The 11,815-nt window shown below is 30.1% G+C and overlaps 1 protein-coding gene across 1 annotated transcript; it reads left to right on the plus strand.

Annotated features, from left to right (window-relative positions):
- The first annotated feature begins 9,504 nt into the window (after positions 1-9,504).
- Positions 9,505-11,815, plus strand: LOC115975800. The gene is made up of 4 exons (XM_031096784.1): positions 9,505-9,612; positions 10,270-10,471; positions 10,566-10,629; positions 11,112-11,815. Exons 2-4 carry the CDS (start codon positions 10,305-10,307, stop codon positions 11,406-11,408), a joined length of 528 nt encoding a protein of 175 aa, XP_030952644.1. The 5' UTR covers positions 9,505-9,612; positions 10,270-10,304; the 3' UTR covers positions 11,409-11,815.

Here is an 11,815-nt window from a genome sequence, read left to right on the forward strand (position 1 = left end):
TTCCAATTGACAAAAGGATGAGGTAGAGCTACTAAAGATAATTTGATCGTGTGCGAATTGCAAAGGAGAGTGGTTAATTAATAGATCAAAGAGAAAAAAATTCAAGTTGAGAGAACGTGAAGAGATAAATGAAGACCTAAAATCACATTAGCAAAACTAATAATAAAAAAATGACATATTAGTTAAGGATATGACAAAGAGTATAATTTTATATTAGATAAAGGACAAAACTTAGGTATAGTATCTTAGGTGTTGTTTCTTAGGTTCATTTTTTAAGATTCAGCTATGTGACTATTTAACTAAAAAATACACTTTCATCCCATGAGAAAAAATCCACATGACAGAATCCTAACGGGAGAACCTAAAGAACATTACCTAAATACTATACTTAGGTCTTGCCCTTAGATAAAAATGATGTAGAAAGATACGTGTGGCTAACTGTGATTAGTTTGTCCCAAAGTTTGGGGAATAAAGTTTGGTAGTAATTGTTGTTAAAAAGTACAATTATGAATTAAGATCTCAAAGTTCTTAAGGTTAAGGTAACTGAACTGTGAAGTTTATAAAATTCTATTCATCCATATTAAAATGAATGGATTAGATTTTACCACGTCATCAATAATTTAGATAACCTTTATTTAGAGGTCAATGATGTTATAGAATTTAATCCACTAACTATAAAATGGATGGATAGATTTTTATGAATTCCATGACAGAGTTATCTACGTAATTAACTTTTAAAAATCCTAATCTAGAAAGTTAAATCTAAAAAATTTAAGGTTTAAAAAAATTACTTAAATTAACAGTAAAAGTATGTGATTTTTAGGATGAATATGATGCTTTTTAGGGGGGAAAAAAAAGTTTAATGTTGTTTTTGTTTTCAGTTTTCAAAACCCATTTTCCTAATTCCAAAAACCACTTGCATTATTAGGCACTAGTTTTCTAGTCTAGTTCATTTGATTCCCCCCACCCCTCATTTATCTTCCAATTACAAAATTACCATCACACCTTACCTCCAAATTCAAATCCACCACCTATAGCGACATCCAAAACCCATATATTTATCACCATCAACCCCAAATCCACTACCTATAATCACAGTTAAAAAAGAGAGAAAAATCGATCTTGCTGAGGAGAAAGTGAGAAATTGATATTGCAATTTGTGTGGTGAGAAAAAAGAACTATTGGGCCTCACTTGAGTCGAGTTTTTTTACACACACACCAAAAAAAAAAAAAAAAAAAACCACTATACTCATTTTTGTTGTACTAGCCTATTTATTGTTCTTAAACCCTCATTTATTGTTTTTGTTTTTGAAAATTGAGAATAAAAAACACAACCAAACATGTTTTTGGGTGGTGGGACCCACAGAAAATAAGGTGTTTCTTTATGGAACCAGCCATAGCCTTTAGTTTGTAAATAAAGAGTACTTTGAAAAATTGAAAAAAAAAAAATTTTGACAAGAAAAACAGAGTCTTTTGACTGAATATTGCTAAATTTGAAGTTAATTTGTGTTATAGGTACTGTTTCAACTTATTTAGGAATCTGAGGAAAGAGAGTGAATTTCGGCAATACCATTGCCGAAATTCAACAAAAGTAGGAGAGAGAAATTTTTGATTTTCGGCAACACCATCACCGAAATAGGAGGGAAAATTTTTTATTTTTTTTCCCTCCTATTTCGGCAATGCCATTGCCACATTTCACTTTTTTTTTTTTTAAAGAAATGATATGTGCACACAATTTTTACAATATTTTTACAACATTTTTACAACAAATCACAGGTAATTAGTTATTATTAGTTAAAATTTGAATTTAACACTGAGATTACTTTTTTAATCCAACAAATATAACCTGCCACTTAAAATTTGTTGTAAAAATATTGTAAAAATTGTGTGCACATATCATTTCTTAAAAAAAATTTCCCTCCTATTTCGGCAATGCCATTGCCACATTTCACTTTTTTTTTTTTTTTTTTATATTTAAGAAATGATATGTGCACACAATTTTTACAATATTTTTATAACAAATTTTAAGTGGCAGGTTATATTTGTTGGATTAAAAAAGTAATCTCAGTGTTAAATTCAAATTTTAACTAATAATAACTAATTACCTGTGATTTGTTGTAAAAATGTTGTAAAAATATTGTAAAAATTGTGTGCACATATCATTTCTTAAAAAAAAAAAGTGAAATGTGGCAATGGCATTGCCGAAATAGGAGGGAAAAAAATAAAAAATTTTCCCTCCTATTTCGGTGATGGTGTTGCCGAAAATCAAAAATTTCTCTCTCCTACTTTTGTTGAATTTCGGCAATGGTATTGCCGAAATTCACTCTCTTTCCTCAGATTCTTAAATAAGTTGAAACAGTACCTATAACACAAATTAACTTCAAATTTAGCAATATTCAGCCATAAGACTCAGAAAAAACACCTCACCTCGTAACCCGTTAAAAAAAAAAACTCGTAATAGGAATATTAAGGATAGATATTTTATATTAAAAAAAAAAGAGTAAAAAAGAAAATATTCCTTTTTTATCTTTCCCAATATGTAGAAACAAGTTGCGACAGAGCGAGACAGTTGTTAATTAATAAAAAAAATAATATAATAACTGTTTTTCTGAAACCCCGACAGTTTCATAGGACGGTCCTGAACGTGAATCACGTGCAAACTTTATTGCCTTGCCGGAAAGCAAAGTGGGATTCCAGATCTGAAGATGGGACCACGTGTCATGATCTTATTCCGTAGTCAGTGTGAGATGATGAGACGTTGGATCTAAAACGTGGTGGGACCCACCCTTTCTCTCGAATTTAATTCTTTTCTACTTCTTTAGGTCCGTAATTAGCGCGCGTGGAAGTAATAAGTCCCCGAAATTAATGGTTTTTTTTTTTTTTAATTTTCATTTCTACTTTGAGTTTTCATCCGTTGAAAAGTCAAAGTGACAGACAGGCATTGGGCGTGTGTGCATGGAAGCCAGCTTTGTTTTAAAAGCTCTCGTTCACCTTTCATTTCTTCACGCGTAGTTATTAAACCCGAACAAGAGGTTGACCCGGTTTATAAGTTGGGTTAGTGGATCACTGGTTTAATCAGGGGTCAACGGTGGAACTACAAGATTAAATAAAAAAAATTTAAAAATTATATATATAAGTTCGAAAAATCATAACATAAATATATAAATTAACCAAAAAAAAAATGTCTATGCCTATGTTAAACTTGCTATTGTAATTCAAAATCAAGGTTTCACAAGTAATAGCATTAGTGGGTTCCAGTTAGCTCAACTGGTAAAGTCTCTGATGATTGTATAAGAGATCTGGGGTTCAATGTCCGCCTACACCAAAACTGATTGGTGTCTTGGTCTGATAATAAAGAATTATTATCAAGAACGAACGCTATAGGTTGAAACTCTCTAAAAAAAAAAAGTAATAGCATTAAAAATTCTATAAAATTCACAAGCAAAATAAACTAATGTTATAAGATTGCAACAAAATTTTTGCTAAATAAAATTTTATTACATGTCTTTAAATTCTACATATTAAAAAAAAAAAAATCTCAAACTACATAAATAAAAGAAGAGAAAAAATATGTTAAAGACTTAAACTTAAAGCAATAAACAAATAAAACACAAAATAACATAAACAAAAGAAGAGAAAATAAGATTTAAACAATAAACTATATAACACATACTAATATACTCATACCTATGTTTAGCTACATGAAACTAAAAAGTGATTTGTTCATGGCAGAAAATTGATGCATAGTTACAAGTTTGGGGAACTGAAATTGTGAAAAGTGATGGATAAAGTAGTGTGAATCAGCAGAGAAATTATAGAACGGTGCATTATATATATATATATATATATATTAGGTTTTCTCTCATTTAAATTACCATATTATCACACATTAAATAATAAAAAAGTCAATGGGATGAACTTATTAATGTAATTTTGCACAATTCACAAACTCAATCAGGTCATTAAAACCCAGCTGGGTCACATGGTTTGTTTAAAACCCACTGGGTTTTACCGATTTTGACCTGATCTTGTGCACATCTGATCCAATTGATGACCCGAACCGGTCTATGTGCTGGGTCACCAAGTTACTAGTCCGACTAGTCGAGCCGAGTTGGGTTTAATAACAAACTCACCTCTCTCTCTCTCTCTCTCTCTCTCCTTATTTATTTTTTATTTTTATTTTTATTATATATATATTAAACTTTATTTGATTTTTTAGATTATAAGTTGAATATGTATTTACACACTCAATTTTATAATTTGTTGATATGTGTGATTGTGAATGATTAATTTAAAATGTCATGCAAGTTAGAAAATATCTCTCATCATAGAAAATATCGACCACTCAAAGTAATATAAATAGACAATTTATAAAATTGTGTGTGAGATTGATTGTGACTCTAAAATTACTTTTAGGAGTTTTATAACGAGTTTGAAGATAGGCCATGTTAAAGATTAATAAATTTTTTTTTTTTGGAGAGAATGTTAAAGATTAATAATTGATGTAATACAAACTTAAAAAAAATACACATATTAATGATTTATTGGCTTACACATATAAATTCATTATAATTATGTGTTTTTTTGGATATATGTTTTAGATTGACTTTAATTTTTGAAAAATGTACACAAATATTATTTAATAAAGCCTTGAATACAATTTAACCACTACCCTAGAGAGATTCGTTAACAAACGATAAATGTTATGTTTACAATATTTTATCAATAATTTTACAATAAATTCTAAGTGATAGGTTATTATTAGTTGTTATTAATAGACAAAAAAATAATTTCAGTAGTTTGTTCAAATTAGAACTAGTAACAACCTTCCATTTCTCATAAAAAAAAAAAAAAAAAAAAAAACCTTCCATTTAATATTTATTGTGAAATTGTAGTAAAAAATGCATTCCTCTTTACGGAATCCATTATTTAAATACATTTATAGCACACAACTCTCTCTCTCTCTCTCTCTCTCAAAATTAAGGGCATTGACTTCTAACACATAACTTTATTCTGGTTGACATACATATAACCATTTCTTTTTTACATTTTTTTTTTGGGGGGGGGGGGGGGGGGGGGGAGAGAAATGATTAAATTGGGTTTGGAGGGTCAGGATCCAGATTGCTTCTGTGTGGACAAAATTCCATTCTGAGGGTGAAAAAGCATGCAATGGAAACACACAAAAGTTTCTCGGGGAGGTGGGGGGAGTACTTGGTTTTTTAAAAACATAATTTATTAGAAATAAATTTTTTAATTAGAAATGAAAAAAAAAGTTATTAGATAATATTCTTTTTGAAAAAATGATTTTAATTAGGTGGACAAATAATATGTGAAAGTTAGGAACTATATGAAACTTGGAAAAGGTTAATCGATGCTTTAAAGGCATTAATTTAGGAAATTTTTTAAGAAAATTTTTATAGAAAAATAAAAAAGTAAATAATTTTTTGAATTTTTTTTTTTAATAAAAGTGGTATCAAAACTTTTCTAAACTTGTCAATTAACAAATTTTTTAAGGACGCCCGTTAATCGGACTCATAAAATTATTATCATGCAATTTATAGTTGGAAAGGACCAAAATTGAAAATCCTTTCACCTATTCATAGAGTCAAAATCTAGTTCTCTAACTCATGATTAATTTTCAAAATATCAACAAAAATCTTTGCAGATTAATTTCCATCCTTTTCTTAAGTGAAATTAATTTCCTTCTTAATATATATGAAAATAAAAATGTATTATTTTAAAGGACAAAATTTAGTTACAAAATTTGTTGTAGCTTAAGGCTACAACCTTACTCAATATCATCAACATTACTACATATTTTGAAAATCTAACCGTTGGATTGCATGTTCTTTACATTCTTAATACATATGTCAAATTCTGTGACAATCGGATACTAGTATTATTTACTATATCATCTATAATATTATATTCTATGCATAATTTTAAATTAAAAAAAGCTTGCAATTTAAAAAATTTATTGATTACATAGCTATTGATCTTTATTTTTTTTAGAAATTTTGCAAACATAGAGGATATAAGAAAAAGATGTAATCCAATGGTAAATTTGTCAAAATTCACCTCCAATAAAAAGATATCGAGTAACGTTGTAACCTTAGGTTACAACCAATTTTGTAACTAAATTTTGTCCTATTTTAAAAAAGGAGTATAAGGATATAACAAATTTCACTATGAAACTTATGCTCCACTTGTTTTAATGTAAAACATTGTCCTAAAAATGTATTCCAATTTTCAAGTGTTTGTTACTTTGTTTACAGATAAAATATAGTCAAACTTGTAAAATATTTTCCATTAACCATAAATTTTTTTTTATAAAAAGTTGTAAAATGTTTTTCCTTTGAAAATTTAGTAAAACATTTTCTAAAAACACATAGTGGCTTACTCTTTCCCATCTGGTTGCAAGGTCACCAGTTCGATGGCCGAAGACACCTTTCCGACGATTGGTGTTGACGGTCCAGTAGCCAGATAATTCACTCTGACGTTCGATGATGGTGATTCGGTGGTCGAAGACTTTGCACTGCCATCCACTAACAACATTCCAGTGTCTGGTGACTCCACATTACGACTAGTGCCAACGGTTTAGTGGTCAGTGACTCTGTTTTGTGTTTAATGCCAGTGGTCAAAGAATATGCTCTAGTGATCGATTTTAGCAATTTGATGGCAGGAGATGCCTCACTGGCGATCAATGCCACAGTTTGATGGCCTAAGACGCCGCACCGGCAACTAGTGTTGGAGGTTCGGTAATTGAAGATGTCTTTTTGTCAACTAGTGTTAGTGATCTGGTCACCGGAGATACCATTCCAATGGTGATCATCGGCAATTTGGTTGTTGCTCTAATTGCCAATTGCAGTGATTCGATGTTAAGCCATCGGTTTTGTTGGTTTGTTTGAAAATTTTTACTTGTCATACCAAATACCTGAAAACATTTTACTAAAAATGTTTTACATGTAAAATATCTTATATTTAATAATATTTTACTTCAAAATAAACGAAGTCAACCTTTAAAGATAGAAATTGTTGATGTGTCACCTTAGCTAACATTTATGTCTTATCCCTTTATCGGTCTTCTATTATAAAATTATTAGTATTATATTTTTTTTCTTAGCATTTTCGTTAATGGAAAAATGCTTGGTATGGTGGACAAGTTTATTGGCTTTGTGTCACCACTAGTTGTGCTGCTTCTTTTAAAGTCAAGTTCCTCTTTATTCAACGGGGAAATGATGGAGATTATCCATATCAGTAAGCACTAATTTTTTTCTTCAGAAAGTTCCCAATTTTAACATTCTATTCTAACATTAATTTTTACCGAGCAGTTAGGGACTGTGTTTGACTCAATGTAAAATATTTTTCAGGTGAAAATATTTATTATAAAGGAAAATATTTTCAGTTGTTTGATTGCGTTTTAGAAAATATGCCGGAAAAATGGTTTATAGTGTTTGGTTTACACGTAAAATTATTACCGGAAAATATGTATATATGCTAGACTCTCTCTCTCTCTCTCTTAGTTCGAGTAGAGGCCAGAAAATAGGAGTGTAATTTGGATGAAGGTAAAATAGAAGTGTAAATGATTTTATACTGAAGGAGTCAAAATTTTACAATCAAACTGAAATTTCAGTTTGATCTTATTTTCCAATCCATCCAAACACCTTGTTGGGTGTAAAATATTTTCCATAAAGGTTTTTCACCTGAAACAAGCACAACAAAGGTTTCAAGCGAAAAGTTTACCACTAAAGGCCGTGCTCTTTCTGATTTTATTTATTAAATTACGGAGTACATTCACTTTCTTGGCTTATTTCCCTTATGTGGATTTAATTGTAAAAAAAATGAGATTAATTGTTGTTGTTTTATTAATTTTAATTGTTTTGATTAACTCAAGAGTAATTTAATTAGTGTATCATTTTTCTTGGAATTTATTTTTAAAATAATTTGTTCTTGGAAATTTAGTAAGATATTTTTAGGTATTAGGCAATGTTTAACATTGGAAAACTTATCTAACATTAAAAAAAAAAAAAATTGATATTGGAGGGGGATACTCATATAATAGGAAACTATTTGTTGTTGAGATTTATTCCTTTTTTTTTATATATAGAAAAATTGAAATTTATTCATAATTCTTTTTTTTTTTTAGTAAACGGTACTAATACTTATTAGAACACACACAAAAATAGTAATAATAATATTTTAAACCAGATTTATAATACATTACATAACCAGAGTACAATTATAAAATGGTATAACTTTTATAATTATAGATTGAAATTATAAACAGCGAACACTAAACACATATAACCAATATAGGATAAACATTTCTATTTTTTTGAATAAATAATAATACTTATTAAAAAGAATATCGATGTGGCGAGGATATGCTTTTTTCTTAATAGGGAAAAAGTTATTGCGTAACAAATGCATTTTGAGTTGATTGTTTGGTTGTGGGATTCGTGGGAGGTTGGTTAGAATTCTTATGTAATTTTGCTTCTTGTTTTTTTAGAGAGAAAAAAAAATTTCCCATTTAATATCACAATATAATAACATGATTGTTCATTAAAAAAAAAACTAATAATAACATGATTGTATGCAGCGTAGGCAATAACTATGCTATTTTCATTCGAATTTTTTAATAAAAAAATGAAATTACTCAAATTGATAAATTTATTATACAATTTAAACTCTACTTAAATATCTGAACCTATGTTACGTTTAAGTCAAACATAATAAAAATTTTGAAAGGAAGTTTTACAAGAGATAGTTACTTATATTTATTGTTAATAAACATCACATAAAATTAATTTAAAGTAATGCTATTTTCAAGCTCACAAATGTTGTTTTTCCCCATCTCTCTAATGAGGTATGTGGGTACGTAAAAAAAAAAAAAAACTTATAATCAATATTTATAATATTATATGCTACCACCACACATCTTGTTCAAATTTTTGGGAGGAAATTTCATATATATATATATATATATACTTAGATTAGATTAGAGTAGAATTTCTATATTGTATTTAAAAAAAAATCATATACTATTTTTATTTTAAATTATGGTACCATTTTCGATCCCCTCTTAATATATAAAACATGTATATGTAATAGAATCGGTGTAGCAGTAGAAACAATAGTTCCCATAAAATATTAATTATTAATTAATATTTGTTTATATATATTTTTTGTCAACAGCACTAAAAAAAAAAAAAAAAAGTAAAAGTATCATAGAATAAGACAACATTGTCAATTGTCCATTAATTGTCCAAATTGAATCATTGAATTTAGTGAATTTTTAAGTAATTTTCTCCTTATCAGTCCGTCGCTATTTATTTATTATTATTATTATTGCCAAAAATATTGTTGTAGAAAAGAAACGTGGGTTGAAAAATAAAAGTTAAACTCTTGCTTTCATAATCACTACCTAAAACTGTAGAATTAGTCTTTTACTTGGTTAAATAAACGAAAGCGTTTCAGTAATTGGTCAGTACACGGTACACGTACACCTACCTTATGATGCTATATAAGAGTGAGAGGCTCCGGCCCAACCTTTTCTCCCTCGTGGCTCCGTCCTCCTCTGCTCTGTTATCTCTTCTATAATCCTCTCTCAAGGTCCCAACTCTCTCTCTCTCTCTGTTTACGCGACTGGTTTTCTACGCAGATCTGTTGCCTTTTCATTTCGTACTATTTTTTTATGCAATTTATTTTTCACAAACTCCACCCCCTCTCTCCGTAATGGATCTGACTGAATACTGGTTTTTTTAATTGTTGTTTTTGATGTTGTCAAACTCTGTTTTACTCTGGTGCTGCAAAAACAGTGGCTGAGATTTTTTTTTTTTTTTTGGGTTTCTCCGCCGAGGCTTGAGTCGCGGATCTATGAGCTTTGATGTTGGTTTCTATTTGGTTTCTTATAAAATTGGAGAAAATCGAAAAGAAACTGAAGGAAAGTGAGGTTTTGGTTTTCAGAAACGAAAATTAGGACCTCAATTAATTTCAAAATACCCTGATTTGTATTTTTGTATGAAAGTTTGGATTTTTACTTAGATGGGTCGAATTTTTTTGTGTTATATTTGCAGTATATGAAAGAAAGTTTTATTTATTTATTTATTTTAATTTATAAATTTTATGGAATCATGTGTGTGTGAATGAAAGTTTGGGTTTTTACTCAGATTTGGTTAATTTCGGGTGTCTTTTGTGGAAATATATGAATGAAAGTTTGTGTTTTTTTTTTCTGCTTTTTACTGAGATTGGTTGAATTTTGTGTAACAGGCGTTCTTCTGCGGAATTGTATCGGTTATTCGAAGATGAATCACTGTAACCTTAAGCAGAACGCCTTTTCGGTTGTCGGCAGCGAAGAGATGAGAGGCTCTGTCTCGATCTCTGATCTGAAGGGCCCTGTGGTTTGCCCCAAGCCTCGCCGAGTCGGGGTTTTGGCTAACAATTCTCTGAGGCCCTTGAGATGGCACATGAGGTAAAACAATTTCTGATCTGTTCTTTGGATTTTCATGGTTATGTTCAGTATTATAGAATTTTGAGGATTTACGGGTTTTTGTTTTTATTCACAGTCATCCACCCGAGGTCTGTGATTCCAAGGCTGGGGCAGAGCTTCTTGATATCATTCTTATGAAGGTGAGTTGTATTGCTTTTCTTGTTTGCTTTGATTTCAAGTTTAGATGGTTAAAACTTTTAACACATGATATTACAAATTGTTTTGATTACTGTAGCCATAGCCATAGCCATAGCCATAACCAATTACTGTAGCTTTGGTTTATTTGAGAAAGTGTTCTGTGAAAAAAAGTTACAAAATCTTTTTTGAGGGTTTTTTTTTTTTTTTTAAAATAATATTTTTGAGGTTCAATGATGTTGCTGTAATTTTTAGTTTGTTTTTGAAAATGGGTTTTGAAAAGTAGTTACCGAAATTCTGAAGGCTTCATGTTCTTGATGTGGCAGTATCAAATCTTTTGCTTTTGAGAAAATGTTTTAGGTTTAAACACAAGTAGTTTTATCTTTTTTCACTTGCTATGTCTTCTTTGTATATAGATAGAATGTTTAGGCTGACTGTTATCTTTCAACTGGTCCATGGGCTGTGACTAATATCTTGGTTTCTACAGGAGGGTTATGGGATGGAACAATCAGCAACACAGTTTGCTTCATCACCACCATATTTTTGCGGGTCTCCTCCAAGCAGGTCTGCCAACCCGTTAATCCAAGATGCTCGATTTGGAGATGAGAAGGTTGCTCCCAGTGTTATTCCATCTCCTTCGGGTGTTTCATCTCCATCATCATCTTCACGCAAAGGAGGGTGTGTTAGAATGAAGTTTGGCCTTAAACCGGCCGCAGTTAGAGTAGAAGGTTTTGATTGCCTCAACAGGGATCGCCAAAATTCAAGCATCCCTGCTTTCGCTTAGAAACTCCATCAACGGGAAGTGTACATATAAGGAAGCTAAACGCAACCAGAATTCATAAACACAGCAGTCTTAACAAGAGGAGGGAATTTTGCATATTTTTGGAAAGGATTGAGATCTTCTGTTTGTAGTGTATATATCATATCTTTTGTTGGTGATCATCTCATTGCTAATTATCTCTGTAAGTAGTTTGGTTGAAATCAAAAGAGACATCAGATGTCGTTTAGAAAGGATGTGATTATTGGAGAGCACGGTTGTATTGTAATATAAGTTGGGCTAGTGTTGGGAATGTTCTGATTTTTTAGGTGATCACCATGAAAATTTTCTGTATAGAGCGGATGGTGATTTAATTTTGGTAACCTATCATGTAAATTTGCTTGGATAATTATCTGTCTGGTTCTTATTTTATC

Source organism: Quercus lobata, chromosome 2 (assembly GCF_001633185.2).
Source record: "Quercus lobata isolate SW786 chromosome 2, ValleyOak3.0 Primary Assembly, whole genome shotgun sequence".
Lineage (NCBI taxonomy): Eukaryota > Viridiplantae > Streptophyta > Magnoliopsida > Fagales > Fagaceae > Quercus > Quercus lobata.

What these genes read in the sequence shown, in the direction of transcription:
- LOC115975800 (XM_031096784.1), top strand. Translation starts at nt 10,305, where the DNA reads ATGAATCACTGTAACCTTAAGCAGAACGCCTTTTCGGTTGTCGGCAGC. An exon ending in CCCTTGAGATGGCACATGAG is followed by an intron (nt 10,472 to 10,565) that starts GTAAAACAATTT and finishes TTTTATTCACAG; the next exon opens with TCATCCACCCGAGGTCTGTG. An exon ending in TTGATATCATTCTTATGAAG is followed by an intron (nt 10,630 to 11,111) that starts GTGAGTTGTATT and finishes TGGTTTCTACAG; the next exon opens with GAGGGTTATGGGATGGAACA.